Source organism: Manis javanica, chromosome 11 (assembly GCF_040802235.1).
Source record: "Manis javanica isolate MJ-LG chromosome 11, MJ_LKY, whole genome shotgun sequence".
Lineage (NCBI taxonomy): Eukaryota > Metazoa > Chordata > Mammalia > Pholidota > Manidae > Manis > Manis javanica.
This window is the reverse complement of record NC_133166.1, coordinates 47,711,137-47,732,313: the sequence shown is the minus strand read 5'-3', so window position 1 is coordinate 47,732,313 and position 21,177 is coordinate 47,711,137. Positions and strand designations below refer to the sequence as shown.

The 21,177-nt window shown below is 40.2% G+C and overlaps 1 protein-coding gene and 1 long non-coding RNA gene across 4 annotated transcripts in view; one reads left to right on the top strand and one right to left on the bottom strand.

Moving 5' to 3' along the window:
* Positions 1 to 6,318: 6,318 nt before the first annotated feature.
* On the bottom strand, positions 6,319 to 14,004 carry LOC140844415 (uncharacterized). The gene is made up of 3 exons (XR_012122662.1): positions 13,867 to 14,004; positions 13,432 to 13,595; positions 6,319 to 7,512 (listed from the first exon to the last, which is right to left on the bottom strand). It is a non-coding gene; the product is annotated as an uncharacterized lncRNA (long non-coding RNA).
* The window catches only part of LGR4 (leucine rich repeat containing G protein-coupled receptor 4), a 101,112-nt gene continuing 93,887 nt past the window's right edge, over positions 13,953 to 21,177 (top strand). Inside the window, exon 1 of one of the 3 annotated variants that reach the window (XM_017654083.3) lies at positions 13,953 to 14,592. In XM_017654083.3, coding sequence (XP_017509572.3) covers positions 14,408 to 14,592 — 185 coding nt within the window. In that variant the 5' untranslated portion in view covers positions 13,953 to 14,407. Of the gene's footprint in view, positions 14,593 to 14,698; positions 15,073 to 18,269; positions 18,408 to 21,177 lie in introns of those variants that run through there. The other 2 variants (XM_073216344.1, XM_073216343.1) reach the window with 2 other exon arrangements.

Here is a 21,177-nt window from a genome sequence, read left to right as displayed (position 1 = left end):
AGTCAGTATAACCACACAATGTGTTTCTGAAAGCTAAGTATAAAATAACTTGTAAATGAGGTAGAAACAGTCTGGTGGTTACTGGAATGAAACTTTAAATCCTCTATTTTGCTTTGTCTTTCATAAAATAAAACTACAGAAAAATTTCTCTTGTGTAATTTGGGGACAGGCATCATGGCATGTGACAGCACAGAATTTGGAGCCTGACATCCCTGGTTTGAATCTTGTGTAACCTAAGCTTAAATACTTACCTTCTCTGTGCCTTAGTTCCCTCATTTGTCCTGAGTAATAAGAATGAATGCCTGTAACTGTTACATCCTTATCTGTAAAAGCTCCTAGAAAGGCCTCTGGCATAGTAAGTGCTGTTTGTGTTTGCTATTATTTTCATGTAAAATAGCTTCAGGACCTTATTATCTAAAGGAAGACATTGTGGCCAATTAAATATCAAGTTCTTATTTATGATGGCTAGAAAACATATGACTTTTAAATTATGCTTGAAAACTTTATAAGGAATAAGATGTATAAAAAGTTTTCAGATTTCTGTCTACTCTGATCAAAGAAACTCATGGAATTCTAAAATTAGTGGGGTGTTTGGGATTGAGGATTGAGGCCACATTCAAAATGAAAATCGTAAGTCCAAGTAAGGGATTTGTTCATTCAGAAGTAATTTGTAGGAAGGGTGTAACTTAGCACTAGACAGTGGATTGCTAGAATGTACGTCAAATAATGCAGGGCATCACTCATCATCATGAGTTTTTAATAAGTATGAAAATGTACCAAGCAACAAGGGGTAAACAAAAAGCAATTACTGTTTGCACTCAATTTCTTTAAAATTCTAGTAAACCAGAATACCCATTCTCTAAATCTCAGTTTTGCTGTTATCAGTTATTCTGATTTTAATGAAGTAGTGACCCAATTTTTTGTACAATTACCTCTTTGGTGGCAGATAACCTCCACCTGGTGAAATTTTTAAGAGTTAATTCTATATACAGAGCAAAAGGTAAATTCATACAAAACCCATTTGTAAATTTTATTTTTAGTGTAAGATTTTTTTTTAAAGGACGAGTGCTTTATGTCAACAACAAGGTATGTGAAAGAACTCTTGTAATTCTCATCAACTACAAAGGTACATTTTAGACAGATCTGGTTCTTGTAAAAAGTTTTCTTTAGAAGAGGAAGTGTGGAAGAGTTCTAATTTGCTAGCAGTTTCTACAGAATTGTTCTAACCAATTGAATAAAAAAATTTAGCCATTGGCTACAGATAAACTGTATATGCAGCTGTTTCAAGTAACTCATTTCATCAGAGAGTAACAAAAACCCAAATCTTCAGACTTTTTTTTACTTGTCAAATTCAATCAGCAAGCATGAAATAGGGGACATTTTTTGTTTCTGGTATCTCTTATTTGACATACATTTAATCCCAGAGTTCAGATGCTAATGTTTGACTTTGCATTTTAAGGTGTTAGGGTTGAATTGTGTGCTCCCCCTGCCCCGCCCAAAAGATAGCTGTTGGAGTCCTAACCACCAGCGCCTTAGGATGTAACCTTATTTGGAGAGAGATGTTTCTGCCAGCAACCCTTGCTCCAATTAGAATGTGATGAGAATTTGCCCTCAGCCAGGGGTATTTTACCCCGTCAAGGTTTGCTGGCTCCTTATTCCTTATGGTCCACATGCCTGATGCAAAGCATTAATTGAACCTGAACTGATTATGTTCTCCATTCTTAAAACTTTACATTTTATTTAGCATACAATCCAGGTATCTTGGCATCATTGAAAAGGTTCTGCATAATCCATTCTCCACTTCTTCTCAAACCTCATCTCATCCCCCTGCCCCACCTCCTCTACTCCACACCAAATTCCCCTTGCTGGAAGAGGAAGACTTTCCTTCTGTTCTGCTGGCTTGCTGCTCCTCACTTAGGTATAAGCTGAAACTACCACCTCTGTTAATCTTTCTGTCCACTCCATCTAAAGGTAGGTTTCTCATCCTCTGTTAATACAGCAATACCTTGTTTTTATTACATGCTCAATTGTGTCTTCCTGAGTTCCATGACAGAAGAATCACAAGTGTGTCATTTACATTTGTACCTCTATCACATAGCACAGTGCCAAAAACAGGATGGTGATTCGTTATATGTCTTGTTGAAGTAGCTTACTTTCCGTAATTCTGCAGGTAGAATGAGAACTTACACTGGAACCATATAAAAGCAGTTAACAACAATGGGTGTACGTTAGGCACAGAATTAGTCAGCTGATCTTGATGTTAAAATAAATGTCCAAGAAAGGACCAACATACTAAAGGGATAATACCTTTGTCAATCTTTTATCACCACTGTTAACATGCTGAGTTCATTTGTGGAGGATGACAATGAAAATTGCTTTAATATTTTGGTGTATGTAAAAATATTAGTATCTGATTTTAAAAAAGAATGAAGGGTTTCTTTACTTGGGTATCACAACCACCAGAGCTACGTGAAGAGCTATGCACTGCTGACGAAGATCTGGTTTTTAAAATAACTTGTGAAATTTTAAATAGGAAATATTAACAGAAATGAGATAATATAGTGGAAGAACACTGGGTTTAAGTTACCATTTTGCCACTTAACATGATCCTTGACTTCTAATTTCCTTGATGGCATAAGAGGGGTGGGGGGGATAGGTGGTTTCCAATTTTTTTTTTTTTATTAGGGAATTTCTCTCTTCAGCCAAAGCCTAATATGTAGTGACCAGAACTACTCTGGTTCAAGGAGGGAACCTGAGGCTGCCCCCTTAACCTTTCCCAGGCCCTCAAGCCTGGTAGTTTCAAAAATCTCTTGTAAATGATCTCTGAAGTCCATTCATGTTCCAAAGGTTTAGTGATGCTAAGATGCTATTGGTTTGACATGAATGATTTTTATCATATGATAAACTGCACAAAGAAGCATTTGGTGTATCAGGAATATGGATAATAGCTGCCTTTCATTAGGCATCTACTAGGCACTGACCTAATCCTTAAAACCACACAAGATAGTGGTTATCCCACTTGGACATTTTCAGAAAAAATTTTTCCCAGAATAACACTGTTATTGACCAATGTAGCCAAGATTCAATCTCAAATTTGCTTTCATATGTGTTCATTTACCCCAATGCCAAGTGCACCTCCAACTAATTTTTTCCTTTTATTTTCTTAGGTTTTGAGGTGCTTTTTTTTGTTTAGATGTTTTCTGAGCTTGAGTCCTACGTCAGAGATAAAAAAGAAACAGTGAATTATATCATATTCACTTGGACATTTTCGGGTTGGCATCTTTTCCCCAGAATATAGGTGTTACTATTCTATTAAATTGCACGAGCACATTGAAACCACTCTACCTACTGGAATACTTTGTATCACACAAATCAGAAATAAGTAGGTTCTAACAATTTAAAAATTATAAGCTATAAATGCTATAGAAAAGACAGCAATTTAAGTGAATTACAGCCATAGCAAAAAACTTTATAAACGTTTTAATAGTTGCTTAAGAATGGTAGAAGGCACTAACTGAAAGAAATGACAGTGATAAAATTCGAAGAAGAAAGTTGGCAGTTATGTTCCTGTTCATTTCAATAAAATGAAGTTGATTTTGAGTCTCATCTTGGTAGAAATCATAAAGTTCATTAATTCATTAACTCAATGTGTATTTATTAAATGGCCATTATGCCCCAGGCAGGATACTTAGAATACAGCATAAACAAGAACAAATCATGCTGATAAAGTGCTCATTTCTGGGAGAGCCAGAAAAGCAAGAGAATAATGATCTTTCAGGTCATGATGAGTGTACAATGTCCAGCAGGACTGAGGGGTAGGAGAACCATGAGGAAAATAAAACTTGGATATGAAATCACTTGTCAAGTTTCACAACCAGTGATCCCACAGTCCCCTGTCATACTGGGTTGGCTGACACAGGCCCACCATATCTGAGCAGCTAGCTTGTAGTTTTCCTTGAAACCTCCAAACAGCACCAGATGTGCTTCCCATAATGCTTACAGTCACTATAGCACTAATTTACTAAAGCTCACTAATTTGCTAGCACTGGATAACTAAGTAAAGCACAGTCTGTGTGGTGATGAACCTGGCTTCTCCACTCCAGTTAGAACACCTAAGCACCAGCCCACGTGGCCCAGCTCCTGCCTGCCTCTGCAGCCCTCACTCATGCTCTCTCTTCTCCATCTCCAACATGACAGGCCTGCACTTGCTGTTCCCTCTGCCTGAAATCCCCTTCCCCTGCTGCTGATCTGTATCTGTCTCTCTTGTAGGCCACTCCCTACCCCTGATCATAAGCTTCTTGAGGGCAGGCAGGACTCTTGTTTTATTCTTTATCATATGTCCAGAGCTGAGAACAGGGCCTGCACATAGTAGGCACATACTTATTGACAGAACAATATGAAAGAATGCTAGTTTAGGAAGAAAGGACAGGACAGGCCTCTCTGAGGAAATGACATTTGAAGAGAAAACTGGGTGAACTGAAGTCACCCACGTGAAATATCTGAGTTGGGGTTTTTGATAGGACCCAATAAACAGTATTTCCCAGAATGATTCTGAATATGGCAGGAAGTAAAACAAATGAGTTAGTAGATGGGGACCAAAATATCACCTTTATTATTTATTCATTTATACTACAAATACTTGTTGAATATCTACAGTGTGCCAGTCATATTCTAGGGCATAAGGGTACAAGGAGAACAAAAAAACCTTGCCTCATGGAGCTTACTTTTTGTTAAAGACTGGGCAGGTGTACTACCTAGTCTCGAGAAGAAAATGTGCTTCTCATATTAGCAAGCCTGACACCCCTACTCTGGGCGATAAATGAATTTTCATAATCCCCATCCTGATGGGGCAGAGCTTGCTCACTCCCTAGATGGACAAAGGCAGAAGTGAGATGTGCCTCTTCCTTCCTCCCAGATATACAAACTAGATTCTCACTATGTTTTGCATGTGTTTTCAAGGGCAGAAGCAGTTAAGAGTAGCCACTGAGATAGAAGACAGACCTAGAAGGTGTGGTGTCCTCACAGCCAGCTATAAACATGAACATGCAAGCAATTCTTTGAGCAGAATGGCTGGAAACCAAATTAAAATAAAAAATTTAAACCATTTAAGACATTTTAAAAATTTTCAAATATTGGTAGAATTGTAATTTTATTATGTTTTTCTTTTAAATCTGATTATGGGGGGAAGGAGTCGGTTACACCTGTTTTTCTCACTTGCTTTTGTAAATGCATAGAATCTCAGATTATATTGTGCAGGATCCTTTTTTTTGCCTACCTTTTAGTATGTTAACACAAGGTGGCACCAAAGTGCTATTGTTTCTATTTTAGAATTTTCTCGCAGGTCTTGTTAACTTAAAGATCAGGCCTAAGCTTAAAAATGTACCTCATCTGGCTTCTGGGTTGGTGAACAGGTGGAAATGCTGGGAGAGTGGCATGCTTGGAGAGGGCATGGAAGCCCTGCACCCTTTCCCCTACGTTGTTCTCTGCATGCCTTCTGTTCACCCATCCCTGGGATATATAATCTAGTCATAGCCTAAGTATTCTGCTTGTTGCTGTCTTACGCCATTGGTCCACTCTGGTATTTTCCCTGTGACTCTGCATGGCACGCAGTGACCACCTCTCTAGAACCTACAGCTGCTGCAGCCATTTGTGACTACCTGAGGATGGAGCCAACATTGAGGAGAGCAGAGAGAAGAGATGGAAAGAACCTGGGCCTTGATGACGCCACTGAGCAGCAGAGTCAACCTGCCCTGAGGCCTTATTATGTGAGATAATAAATTCTTTAATAGTGTGGGGGAAAAAATGTACTTGAGCTTTTCATTTATACTCAGAATTATTATTTAAACAAATTTTATAAAATTCAAAGCTTTGTCAATGAGGAGAGAAAACTCTGCAAACACACCCTAAAAGAAAACAAAACAGATCTATATAAATTATCAAATTGCATGAATATCTAGGGCAAATAGGTTTTCAGGGTCTGGGGGGATGGAGAATGGGTTTAGTACTGTTCTGGTCCTTCTACTAAGAATGAAGTAGGCTCAGTAGGCTCTGCATCTGCAGTTATCTTCACCCAAGCTCAAACAGGATGTGTGATCAAGAGAAAAGTGCTTTCAGGAGGGAGCATGGCAAGTTCCTTAAATAAACCAAAGACCTTCTGAGGCATTGAGATTATCTTGCTTTGTAAAACACAAAATTTGTCAAGCCTTTTCTCTTTTCCATGAAATTAAAAAGACAGATTTTAAAAATCATCCTCAGATGATTTACCTGTAGACTGGCCTGCATTAAACTCTTCAGTTTCTGAGGAGCAGGTGCGTACTAAATATTCTTTGAAAAAGAAATTCCAAAGAAAGTTGAAAAGCTTGACAGGTTTGTGTTATTTTGAAATATAAGGAGTTATTCAGATCAATATATAGGATGGAGTTACTATAATGTATTTATCATTTCAAGGTCCTCCAATGCTCTATCTCACTTAAATATTTTTAAAATTTCCTCACAGTGTTCTGTGAACTGAATCCATATGATAATTTAACACTAACATGAGGGAAAAAAGTTTAATCAGTAGTACCAGGATTTGCCAACCAGACCCCAAGAACAGTATTTTTGGCACCATCCTGACGCCCAGCACCCACGATGTAGTCTCCATAGCTGTCTTTGCTGTGACCCCGTTTCCAAAGTAATTTTGAAAATCACAGATGGTTGGTGGTTTGCCTATATTTTTAAAAACATTGCCTCAGAATTTTTTATATTTTGAAAATTATTTTAAAGACCTTAAACTTGTTCAAAACTTTAAAATTTTCTTTCTGATTGCCACTTCTATTTCGAAGAGAGTCACAGTAGACAGAAAGGTTTCTGAATTATCCAAAAGGTGTTTCTAAGTGTTTTTTTTTTTCTTTGTGACAGTATTACATTCCCACAGGTCAGAAAAAGAAAGACAATTACAGAATGTCAAGTCTACTTCTCTCTATCCTCTCACAGCTTCTTCTGGAGTCTAAAATCTCTTGTTGCCTTCTTTTCTGTATTTCTTTCTAAATATGTTCATGTAGACAAAGGAAAGCTTTCCAGGACATTTTAGTAGTGGCTGCAGAATAATCCCCAAACCATTTGCACCCCCAACCTCAAGCACATTTTGTATATGCACATTTCTGTGGGATGCACAGATTTTGCACTGTGGTTCTCTGAAGTATGGTCTCATGTTGCGGTCTTTCTAAAATGTTTAACATTTTACTTGGAATTTTGAAGGAGTGAAAAGGAATCCCATCCTGTAACTGAACTTTGTGTTAATGCTTTGTTCCTAACAAAGCCTCAGCATATCTAGGTGGTAATCTTCTGGATTTCTATTCTGATTTTCCTTCTTTTATTTTTCTACCTCTTACAATGTCTGGTTTCTTTAACACTCATTTAACGCTTGCCAAGTTGAGTTTCTTGCTAGTAGTTTACTTATATACTCAGATCTTGGGAGCCACATGCTTTTCTGTAAATCAGAACTTTGAGTCTCATTCTCCTGGGTTAGATCTGAAAGAAAAAAAATCAAAAAAGAAAATCAGATTTAGAAAGGATTAGGCATAAATAGGGAAAATATTTCCGGTATTTTACCCAAATGTTTTGAAATTTGGGGTTAATATTGTTCTTCAGAAGTTCTGAAAAAGGAATCTGACTCCTGGGTATCCACCCAGGTCAGGAGACTAAAACTTTTCTGTGATGTTTTGAAAAGGGCTGGGTTCAGGAATGGGTCTTCAGTCAGTAACATGGAAAGATTCAAGGGTGTTGGTCCTCACATCCCAAAGATTCAGCAGTTCTACATAAGTGACAGCAGAGGAAAGACGGCCCAGAAGCCCAAATTTGGCCCCACGTGCAGCTTAAAAGGATGTTTTTAATTTGTCAACAATTTTGCGTTGCTATTTTTTGTGCTTCAAAAGAATCATTTGTACTTTAAATTATTCCTAAAAAATAGATACTATTTCCTGTGCACAATAGGACCACTTTAGGGACACTGAGACACAGAAGAAAAGGACAAGTGAATGAAAGTACCTATTTAAAACTGGGATAGAATGATTGGAAGCTTTTAGGGCCCAATGTGGGAGTTCCTCCATCCCAAAGCTCCAGCTGCAAATAGCATTCTTTGCGTTAGAATAGATACATATCACCTATCTGATGGGCATGATATTCTTTTTTTATTCCCTGAATCTATCTTGTTCTGAAATGTTTATGTGTATATATGTACACAGAGACAGCCATAGTTATGTATTTGTGTGTATATATACAGATACATATATATTTTAATATATATATATTGAGCTTCTAATTTCAGGTGGTAGGTTTGGTACCTATGCTTTTATAAAGTTAAAAGCTGTTTTTCACAGGTCATGGAATGCATTCAAGTAAAAAATATTTGAGTGCCTTTTGGGTGGAAAGTAAGATAAACCCTAAGTGTCCAAGACTCCCTCTGGGCCATTCTTTAAAGAAAGGGGGAATCTTTAAGTGTATAATGAGCTCTTTTGGGCTCATGCTGCAATGTAATCTTCAGCATGAGTTCACCAAAGAGACCAGAAGTTTCAAGGTGTTGATCTCAAGTTGGAAGGAAAGTGGGTCCCTCCAAATTTTACGTGATCCTGCAAATAGTTTTCAAGAATAACCAGACTTCAATAAAGGGTTAGCACCTATAAAACAGGTTTGGGAAAAGATGGCAATGGGCCAGAACTAGTCCAACACCTGTTCTTACCTAAAAAGTTTTATTGGAACATCACCCCATCTATATGTTTATGTATTATCTATGGTTGCATTCATGCTACAATGGCAGAGTTGAATAGTTGTGATAGAGACCATATAGCCCACGGAGCCCAAAATATTTATTATCTGACCCTAAACAATAAAAATGAATATGAACAAGCCAGCAGAATACAAACAGGCAAAGGCAATGATTAGGAAATGCACAGAAGAGCACACTGAAATGTCCAGTAAACATATTAAAAATGTAGTTGTAATCAGGGAAAGTCAAATTTAAACTACACTGAGATTTCACGTCATATGCATCAGATTTGCAGATACTTGAGTTTACAATATCAGATGTTGCAGGGATGTTGAGTAATGGGGAATCTTATTCTCTGCTAAGGAAAGCACAAATAAGTACAGTCATCTTTGAAAGCAGATTAACAATATCCAATAATAGTGCATGTAATCTACAGCAGTTCTACTCCTAGACACACACGCACATCAGGTATAAAAAGAAAATATATTTTAGAGAAACTGGCAGATGAACAAGGAGACTTGTATAAGAATGTTCATGGTAACCTTCTTAGAAAAAGAAATACACTTATTTTAACAATAGAATGGATAAGTAAATAATAGGTATATTGTTTATATGGAATGCTATATAGTAATGAAAATGAATTAACCGCAGCCATGTTATCTCATGATTGCTCACATACTGAGTGAAAAAACAAGTTGCAGAAAAGTATAGAATGATACTACTTACAAATGAAAAACAATACACAATGTATTATTCAGGGATACACACCTATGAAAAGCATGGGAATATACATGGGAATTAATTACAAAGTTTAGGAAAGGGCTTACTTCCCAGGGAGAGGAGTACAAAGGGAAGGAGTTTCACCTACATTTGTAACATTTTATTTCTTAAACTGCTTGCTGTGAACTCAGATTTTTGTTCTTTTTGTAAATTGGAGATATTTCTTAAGTGAAATTCTGTGTTTCAGGACCTTTAATTCAATCAGTACAGACTGTGCGGAGAGCCCCCACAATCTCCCAGGTTTTGTTTCTTTGGCCCATTTATTTAGAGAGTAGGGCCTCTGCATACCTTTGTACAAGTTCTTTACAAGAGTGCCTGGGTGAGGGGGTGAGGGGACAAAGTCCAGCTTCTCCACCAGTCAACAAGCCTGTGCCCTCTCCACAAAAGCCCTAAGGTGAGCATCACCCAATGGCATGTGCCTTCTCCATTGCCCAAAAGCACCCTGCAGTGTGTGCAGCAGTGTATCAGCCAGGCTCCCCTTCCTCTTATTTAGCCTATGGATGCAACAATTTACTCATCCGTGGCCATGAAAAACTGAAGAGAAGACCCAGTCTGGAGACAGAATCTCTATTAAGATTTTTTTCTTTCCACCAACTTTTGCTTCATTCTGATGTTTTTCTAGGTCTTTATGGTTTATGTCAGAGCTGACCATTGTCCTCTAATTATCTGGGATAATATCTTAAAAATTAGTTTTTCTCCAATTTTGGGACATCTTATCCAAGAAGTGAAGACAAATTGGCCAATGTATCTTTAATACAAAGCATATATAATGTAGCAAGTGTAAGAAATACTAACACTTTAATAGATCTTAACCCTGCTTCTCTACCTAAATCCTTTGTTCCTGATATTTTGTCTCTTGGACAAGCTGCAAATCTGAATCCTTCTTTCTTACTTACATTTGGTGGACACTAGGAATTTTTCTTCAGTAAAATCTACATCTCTCCTTTCTCCAAAATCCAAGTCTCTCCTTTCATCTAAATTGCCAACCCTAATCTAAGATTTTATTCCTTGGAAGCAAATAATAAAGTTCTCCAAATATGGTTTATGGACCACCCGTATCACTTTCATGGGATGTGCATCAAAATACTGTTTCCTAGGCCCCACCCAGGGCTATTAAATCACTTTGCATTTTTTTTTTTTTTTTTTTTTTTTTTTTTTTTTAGAGGGGCATCTCTCATATTTATTGATCAAATGGTTGTTAACAACAATAAAATTCAGTATAGGGGGGTCAATGCTCAATGTACAATCATTAATCCATCTCAAGCCTAATTCTCGTCAGTCTCCAATCTTCTGAAGCATAACGAACAAGTTCTTACATGGTGAACGAATTCTTACAGAGTGAATAAATTCTTACATGGTGAACAGCACAAGGGCATTCATCACAGAAACTTTCGGTTTTGATCATGCAATATGACCTATAAACCATCAGGTCAAATATGAATATTCATCTGACCTTTGTACTTGATTTATATGTTGATCCCACACTTCTCCTATTATTATTATTATTTTTATTTTTGATAAAATGCTGAAGTGGTAGGTAGATGCAAGATAAAGGTAGAAAACATAGTTTAGTGCTGTAAGAAGGCAAATGTAGATGATCAGATGATCAGGTGTGTGCCTATGGACTAAGTATTAATCCAGGCTAGACAAGGGCAGCAAGACATCCACGGATGCAGAAGATTTCTCTCAAAGCAGGGGGGGTGAGGTTCTGAGCCTCACCTCTGTTGATCCCCAAATTCTCACCTGATGGCCCCCCTGCGACTGTGCCTGTCTTAGGTTGTTCCTCCCTTGAGGAATCTTACCCGTCTCTGGCTAACCAGTCATCTTCCGGGGCCATACAGGGAAATGTAAAGTTGGTAAGTGAGAGAGAAGCCATATTGTTTGCAAAGGTTAGCTTTTAACTTCTTTGCAGATTTATGCCCTGTGGCTTCTATGCCCAGCACTTGTCTCGAGGTATCTTTACCACCTGGAGGAATTATGATACTCGGTAAATTCGATATGAGGCACGAATTCTATTTAAGGTTTGTAATTAGGAAGGAAGAAGAAAAGCTATAGATGTAGCATATGAAGGAAACTTGGGAGGATTGATTATTTCTTTGACATATCTTCTTGTATAGTACCTTAAGTATGTATAGGTTTTAAACTACTAACTAATTTGCACACACATATTAACATAATAGGAATACGGTGACATAAACAAAGCAAATCTATAATTACCAGCCATCTCCAGTGAAGCCAAGAAAACCATTTAGGCACCCTAGGCATTTGTGAAAATTTATCTATGATATGATGGATATTTTCGAACTGTACTTGAACCATCAGACAAATTAAAGCAGCCCATTTCTGGGATCTGTTCACATCCCATATGTTCTTTTAACCATAGATAGTCTATAGTCATGAGATTTTGGGGTGCTACAACTTGCACCCCTCCCAACTCCTGGTTGAGTTCCAACAGTACAGATCCAGTCAAATTCGTTGTCTCACTGTATGCACATGCCAGCCTAGACATCTCCCTCCTCCTTCTTATGGCAAGTCCAGGAGACGGTGGGCTGGATGCAGCCACAACCGCAGCATCGTCCGGATCCCTGTGGAGGCTTTTTGATGATCATCCCCCGGCACGAGTCCTACAGAGAGTGCTGATGCCGGAAGCTCCTCCTCATATCGTATCTTAGTTCATTTTCTGGGTATCCAAGCTAGGCACTTTGCATTTTTAATAAAAAGTTTTGCATGCGATTCTCATGCCTACCGAAAACTTAAAAACTGCTAATTTATAATAAAGGAAATGGGTTATTTGGGCAAAATAAAATCAATCAGTATAACATATAACTAATTTTAAAAAGCAGAGGGAAATGATATGGCAAGAGAAACTGTTCTCTTTCAGCATTATTATAACAGAGAGATCTTAAAGGAATCAATGAAAGAAACAAAATTTAAAATTTTTCCTCACTTCACTTGTTTTATGCAAGTTGTTAGAAAATAATGGAAATGATTAAGACGATGAAAGCCAATTTAGGGCAAGCTTCAAAGGCAGAACACCAGTCAAGGATCCAGGAGTACTGACTGGAGTTCCTCGGTGATGACCCTGGGCACAGTACAGTATCCGAGAGCTTCAGCTTTCCTACCTATAAAACAGGAGGGATGTCCATCTATCTTTCAGACCCATAATTAGAGGAAACACGTCATTCCTAAAACCTGAAATGAAGGCATATCTGTATTTACTGACTCTATCATGTAAATAAATGTCTTGTATGTTAGTCCTGGGCCTAAATGGTCTCTATTTTTAAAGATTAAACTCTTGAATACAGAGATGAGGGAAATGGTTCACTTTAAACTTCTTAGGTCTGCATCAACTTGTTTCCATTTTCTTTAATTTTACTTGCAGGACATGAGTGATCAACTTTATGACAGTGACATTTTTAACCCTGTCTGCCTTTAACTATTTATGAAAAATGACTCTTAAAATAGACTAAACCAACCCAAAGGCATAATAAAAGACACAAAAGAGGTGTGCATAAACCAGTGTTTGGAGAAGTAAATGATTCTATAGGTTCTGTTAAGCCACAAAAGTCCAGAAGAGGAAGGAATGCTAATAATTATCTAACACCAAAATTGGTGCTGGCTTCTCAGTGGTAGTCACCTAACACTCAAATGCTTTGTTGTGTGGAGAAATTGTCCGGTGTTCAGACACATCATCTTCTTTGACAAGATGCCTGTGTTTTAGGATTTTAACATTTGTGAGAAAGCAGTCTGAATTGCAGTCACCAAAAGTCTGTATTGTAGATGGTTAATTGCTAGGACTTATCAAAAGCACATATCAAAATAGGTATAAAGATCCTAGGTTAAATGGGAGGCTTGTGGGGATAAATTGTTTTAATTTAGTGTAGAGCTAAAACCTAAATATTTACATCGCTTTAAGAGAGACTTTTCCCCTCCTCTTCAAAATTTTTTTCCATTTGCACAGCTCTCAGAATCTTGGCTCTTTGAAACAGTGGAGAGTCATTTGAAACTTAAACTGAATGCTGGAGGCAAGTTCTGCGTTTCAGGTCATCCAATTTAGGAGGTCCAATTTCTGCAGAGAAAAGAAGACAAAGCGGGAGGGAAAAACTACCTCCACCTCTTCAGATCCTTCTACCTTCAATCCACAACCTGCCATGCAAATTGAGTCAAGTCAGGGATTTTGCCTTGAACCACAACCACCACCACCTTGTCACTCACGCCCGATAGACACGCCTCTCTGGTCCTACTCTTGGCCAGTGGCGGCTCCCCTCTTTGCATAGTAATGAGCCCAAGACCTCCCCGGTCCAATGGCACTCCGGGATAAGGGTTAGTTTTGCATGTACCTAAGTGATTTGCATAACTCGGCGGATGGGGGCTTGGGAACCCGAGCGTGCAACCCTAGAAGGGAAAAGGACGGGAGGAGGTTGAGCCGCTGCAGCGAGAGAGCGAGAAAGAGCCTGGTGTTTGTGCTAGCGCCGGGCGGGGGCTGGGGCTGGGGCGGGGGGCCGGCATGGCTGAAGGCTGCGCTCCGCAACCTTGAAAAGCGGCTGCGGCGGGAGGCCGGGAACCGGGGGGCGGGTGCGATGGCAGAGCGCGGCCCCCGCAGCTGCGCCCGGCCGGGCCGGGTGGCCTGAGCCGCGGGAGGAGCGGGGCTGCCTCTGCGCTTCCATGGAGCAGCGGGGAGGGCGAAACTCCGGAGCGCCGCGTCCCTGCGCTGCTGCCGCGGACTGTTGAAGGGGCCGAGCCCCGCCACCGCCGAGAGGAGAGCCCCCTCCCCAGCCCGCAGGCAGGCCGCCGGGGGCGCCGCGGGGCGTCGGAGGGCAGCGGAGGCGCGCCGAGCGAGCGGCGCCGCGGGAGAGGCCGGCGCGGGAGGCGGCCGCAGCAATGCCGGGCCCGCTGGGGCTACTCTGCTTCCTCGCCCTGGGGCTGCGCGGCTCGGCCGAGCCCAGCGGCGCGGCGCCGCCTCTCTGCGCGGCGCCCTGTAGCTGCGACGGCGACCGTCGGGTGGACTGCTCCGGGAAGGGGCTGACGGCTGTGCCCGAGGGGCTCAGCGCCTTCACCCAAGCGCTGTGAGTGCCGGCGGCGGGGGCGCGGGGGCGCCGCGGAAGGGGGACGCAGAGGGGGTGCCGTGGGCGGAGCCAGCGGTCAGTCCCACCCGACCCCGCGCTGTCCGAGGAGGGGGTTGCCGGTCACCTATGTGGGTGGGTGCTTGCACCCACCCCCGTGCCGCGGGCTTTCCTAACGGTGCCAGCCCGGGCTGGGCCGCGAGAGGCTCTCTTTCCCCACACTTTCCGGGCACAAACACCCTTCCGTCCCCCAACTCCCAAGTGCATATAGGGCCAAGCAGGAGGGAGGAATCTGGAAAAGCTTGTCCCTGGCAGCCTTTCCACGCGACCTTCTCTTCTCATTTCGGCCCCTGCTCTGCTGGAAAGAGCTTCATAATCGGCGGGCTTAGGGCACCTAGAATTTGGTCTGAGTCGGCCGACCTCGGCATGTTTCGTGGGAAAGCACCTGGAGCCTCCTGGAGCATGTGGGGAGAAGAAACACCTGTAAGCTCAGTCAGGGCGAATCGCTTTCCAATTTGGCCTTATCCAGGTATTGCGACCTGGCATTTCGGTTCAGTTCCACTTTGGACTCAACCCACAAACGCTCAGGGTTCTGGAGCTCACAGGGAAGCCTGCGAAAACAAGGGGGAGAGGTGGGGAAAATTGCAGATTTCTCTTGGTGAAAATACTTTTCTTACCCAACAAGGCCTTTTAAAAAAGGAATGCTGACCTGAAATACAGGATGTTGGAAGAAAATCAAAGTTACAGAGCCGGTGCTCTGCTCAGCCAGAAAGGAAGGCAGAAGTTTTCTCTTGTGCTTTAACCGGCAAAACTTCTTTTGAGACATCTGGGCCCGGGAAAGTCACTCAGATGGTTCTGAATTTCAAAATCAACGTCCCCAAAGGGGAACTTGAGAGCTGCAGACATTCCCTTCAGAAAAGAAGAGAAATCTGAAATTTGTTGGAGGTGGTGTTGGTAAAAGCCACCAATAGGGAAAGAATAGGGTAATTGAGTGCAGGGCTTGGTGTACCCTCTCGTTCGTTCTACTTGTGTTGTGTGGCCAGTGGAGTGACTGAATCAAGAGCAGTGAAGGAAGTGTTTGAGAGAGGAAAGGATTCTGGGAGGTCCTTGGGTCAAGGGAATTTCCTTTTACCTTATGGCTACTGAAAGGGACCTCTTAGAAACAATTTTAAAGGAATAAGGAGCTATGCAGAGTCAGAGCATTGCTGTAGTTCTGGGTGGGGGGTGGGAGGTGTTCTGTTTGCCTTCTGCCTCTGGGATTTTATTGAGTACTGTGGCCTTGAGACCTATCTCATTCTGTGGCTTCTAGCCTCTCCCCCTGGTTATTTATCCCTGTTTCAGGTGTTTCTTATGTGCTTGAAGTTATTTTCCTTTTGTATGGTGAAATTTTAGCTTTTTGCCGAAAAAAGTTAACTTTGCAGTGAAGAGCACTTTGCCTACAGAGGGACATTAAGGGAGAAGTAAGGGAAGCAAGAGTGGGGAAAGGACTGTGTCCCCACATCTTGGAACTCCTAGGGTATTCAAGCGGGAGAGATACCTTTACCAGAAACTTCTCTCGGCACTTGCTCTCTTACAGAGAGGCATGATTTTACTATTTTAATCGTAAAGACATTGTTTAGCAGAGTCCTTGAGTTTAAATGTGTAGACTTGCCCTGTAAGGAAAAGGGCTGTTTTACATTAGTTCCTAAAACCACAAAGAAATAGCACATTTTTTATGAGAACACACGCCTCTACAGAGCATTAGGCTCTTCCTTTAGGATCGCTGAAGTTAGTGAAATGCTACGTTCTCCACTGTGAGCCTTACAAGACTCACTGTTCATGGCTTGGGAAACAGAAAAGCAATTGGCACCAGTCCAGATTAGATTGCTTAAACTAGCGTCATCATAGCATTTCCGAGTTGTGAACAAATGTGTCATATTTTCTTCCATTTGTGACTAGTAGATAGAGTGATTGTACAGGTCCTCCTGATAACTGCTCATTTCACCCTATTACTCTTTGTTTCACCCTCAAAAGCATATTTTTTATGACAACCCCATCTAAAGGGCATTTCAAGGGCAGTATGTTTGCATTTGGGAAACCAGCTAGTCCAGTGATTCTCAAAAGGGGGTAGATGCTGTGAGTCTGCACCCCAGTGGATTTGGGATCACCTGGGGTCTTTTTCCAAGTACTTCTAATCTCTCTTCTCACAGCTTTAGTGAGCCAGGTTCACAGCAGGGACTGGATCCGTGGGACCTAACTTCTGTTTACTTATAATTTCTGGGGTTTGTGCATCAAGGCCTATTTAGTTATATGTAAAATTAAGAAAAATAGAAGTTAAAAGGGTAAGGCTATAATTATTAATCCTTATTCTTCTTATTGCTCATTGGTGTAGTACTTTCACCTTGCCCTAGAGGCATGGGTAGTACCTTCATGTCCCTCAGGAGGCGTGTGTAGTATCTTCAGACATCCCACTTTGAAGACCCCAGAACTGATGAAGAGCAGGAATTTTATTTTACTTCACTTGGAGTCCGCAGAGTGTAGTACATAGGAGGCACTTTAAAATGTTACAGTGAAGTAAAATTAAGAGGGAGTTAAGGCCACAATGAGGGGCAGAATTGGGGCTTGGAATTCAGACTTCATTCCCACAGGATTGCCAAATTCAGCATTCTCAGCATTTTGTCTTTTATCCAGATCTGAGAAGGCCCGGGAGAGAGGATACCTGCTTCTCCTTTAGGCTCGTATAAACTTGTTCAGTCTAACAGTGTCTGTTTCCTGCTGAAAGCTGCTTTATCAGAGTCTGGGGACAGAGTCAGACATAATCCTTAGGACTGTTGATGGGATTCTGTGTTCACACCATTTGCTGCACCTGTAATGATGACTTGTATTTTGCAACAACCGTTCTCAGTTCTGTGTCACAATGCATGGGTGTGTCACAGTTCACCCTGAGGTATTTCAAAAGAAGTAACCTTACTTACTAGTATTAAAATTCCAAATTTTATTTTACCAAAAGGCTTCAAGGTTATTCTTGTATGAATGGTAAAAAGGTCACTCATACTCACCTAACATTCCCAGAATCTTAACTTGGAGGAGAAAGAGATGAAGTCACATTTGGTGGTTGGGAGGGGATTTTATATGTATGTCCTCTGGTTTGTGTGTTACTGCTTCAGACTTTGAGAATCATAGACCCATAGCACAAATTTCCACACCCACGATTATGTCTGGTGTACAGTTCTAAGATTATAAAGGTTGTTCCTGTGGTTTCATGGACACAGGGGTGGGTCTGACTCTTTGATTACAATCCTTACCATGCCACCAAGTAATTGTGTGGCCTTGGGCAAGTCATTCTACTTTTTGGTAACAGTTTCCTCATCTGAAAAATGAAGTAATTGGATTCACTAAATTATATCAAAGGTTGCTTGTAGCTTCCAGAAGTTCTATGATTTTATAATTCTTGCACAATTTTACGATGGCAGAGTGATGGTAATGTTCTGATCCTCACATGAAAAGATCCCAGGAATAGCAGAATATCATTCTAGTTGAAGTTGCACAAGCCTGTTTATTACCACTCATTTGGAGGAGGAGTTCTTTGTGTTTAGAAGTGTGTGTTAGGAAATTTGCCATGGAGACTTGTTGCAGAATGCATGACTAGCTAAGGCACTTTGCTAGGGTAGAATGGCTCTGCTTGTTTCCTGTGGGTATGGCTTAACACTTGGAAAATAAAATTCTGTTTCAGTAATTTGGATACTATACAGAAAGTTACTCAATGTCCTCACTTCCACATAATTAATCATAATCTCTCCAACCTTCACAGTGTGTGTATCCTTCCTATACATGGGCAGGTAATTGAGCTTCCTATATAGAACCAATGTTACCTGAGAAGTTTTGAGGTTTGTTTGTTTGTTTTTTAACATTGCTTTTTCTTTTGCAGGCATCATCTCAGATTCTTCCTTAAAGTGTATTTTTTTATGACCCTAAACATCTCTTTTCTTTTAATAGTATCATTTAAGAGCATTTTCTTGTTTCCTCTGATCTATTCCCTGGCAGGTTAGTAATCAGCGTCTGAATGTTTCTACCTTTTTTTGATGATGGAATTTTGATTATCTCTTGATTTCTGAATTACTATCTGTATATTTCAATGTTAGTTTGTGTAATGTATCTTTCTAGGGATGTGTTAGTATTATACACCAGAGAACTCTGTTCTAAACAAGGCCACCATGTGGACAATCTTTAAGTGTAGATCCTTAATTTTACAAACTAGTGAACTACTGGGTTCTTTTTAATTACAAGAGAAAGCATTCTGCTGGGACTATGGAGAGCTGGATTCCAGATTGGTCAAATGAGTGACCTTGACTGGGTGATGATCTTAACCCTTCAGGGCATTGTTTTCTTCACCTGTAAGAAAACAAGTAAACAATCCTTACTGCCAGAAGTTTTCTATTTGATTTTATTTTTGTTTTTTATACATTTCTCAGGTCCTTTCTGTTGTGTTAAGTAAAATATAGTTTTCTCAGTCATAGAATCTGTCACACACCCGGGAAACTTCCCCAGTTGTCCAGCTCTAGGGGAGTATTTCCACTGAACTGGGGACTCACTGCCTCACGAGGCAACAATACAATGCACTGGGTGTGGTGTGAGCGATACCTGGGACTTGAACCGGGCTCCTTGAGGCTTGCGGTAACCACTAATATTTTATGATTTCTAGTCAAACTAAATGCTAATGATGGTTATGATATCAGAAGTATTTAATGTCCAGGCACTTGGCTGTTAACATTAGAATTGGAAGGTAACATTTGACAACTTAATCTCTTAGGGAAGATCAAAGTGCTGTACTGGTAGGTGGATCCAGGCAAGTTTAGGCATTTTCTTGGCCTCTTCTCAGTCTCTCTCTCAAATTCTTATTTTAGTCACCTTTATAATAGTGGAAAGTACTGATAGCCCGTGAGCTTGGATTTTAGTTTCTGGTCTCCTTGCTTGTACCTGGTGTTTTATTCTCATCTTCCTTTCAGTAAATTATGGATTTGGGGCTAGATGATGGCGGAGGCTATCGCTGCTTTGAATTTCTCTGTAGCTGTGTAGGATATTAATAAGCAAGTAAAGGTGTTAAGAATGCTTCCGTGATTCATCGAAATTTTTCTAAGACTCTCACTTCTTTCTCTAGAGGAAAAGATAGGAATTTTCCTAAGAGCACAATTATTTGTTAGTATACCTGAGTTAAAAATTAAAACCTGACAAATGTGCCTTTAATTCTGAAAACTGTAACTAATGTAACTTAACAGTGTCTTGGTAAGACAGCTTTGCTCTTTTAATTTTTCAACAAGATCTCAAGGTTTTAGCATTAGTAATGTGTCACCCAGCTTTCTCTTTCATGGCTTTGGTGTAGCCTTTCAGTTTTTGGAAGTATTAAAAGCTTATTTCCCTATATGTATAAGAATATGAATAACTTTTTCCTTTCCCCCCCAGCTTTGTTCAGGGAAGTATAGTTTTTCAAAAGCTTTACTGAGGATAAGAAAATACTCTAAAATTCTGTCAGAGAAGAAAAAAAAAAATCTAGGGCATTTAGCAAATCAGTACTATTACATAAATGGCTGATTTGTCTGCCTTTCTAGACGTTTCTTTTGTGTCTTTAAGCACCTGATGGTCAAACTGTAGGCCAGGTGTCAGCTCTATTGTCCGATACTGGGTTAGTTCAAAATCGAGTTTAGAAATGAATCTTAGCATGAGACAGGTCATGATTTTACAGTTCATAGACATTTAATAACTTACCAGCTTTTTAAAGACTTTAGAAGTTAATACTCAAATACCCCTTTTAAATGGCAAGATGTAATTATGTAGTAGTATACTCTGTATTGACACCCTCCCCTGCCCCCAAATACTTGTTATTGAACTATGTGTATGTCTGGGACTGTTTTTAGCCAGATTCTTAAAGTGTACTGAAGTATTCTGTGTCATGTATAAGCAGTTACAATTCTGAATGTCTGGGGTGGTGGTTTTTCCTCTCTGAAACATGCTTTGATACCATTATGTATTTTCATTGCCCAAAAGCACATTTGCCAGGTCCTCCCCCTCTGCTGTAAGTCTATAGCAAGATTTGTCATCATGCATCTCTTATTTTAGATGCAAGTGATTGAAGTTCAGAAATGTCCTCCTAATAGGCTATGTCCAAAAAATGGACACTTACAAAAAAACATTTTTGTGGTTCTCTTAGCTTTTCTATACTGAAAGATCTTACAGGGAAAGCATTGAACGACCCCCCTGTGGCACCATGTTGCCCCGTAGTAATATAAGAATATCCTTGTAAGGAAATGTAAACCATAGATATTTTAGATATTTTGGGAGGCAGCTGGGCCAAGACTGGGTAAATGTTTAGTTCCCAGGCTGGTCTGTTGTTGTCTGTGTTAATGAGAAAACATGTGAAGAAAGCATCTTTAATATATTACAAGATATTTAATAATCCTTTATTCTTCATATTTAACTTGTATTTAAGTACTCTGAATCAAGAGAGATAAAAGGTATTGTAAGTTCCGTTAGTCACTTTTTTTCCTATGTTTACACTAGGAGAATGTATCCTTAAAAAAGTTTTTTAACAAAGTTCTAAATACAGAGTTAATC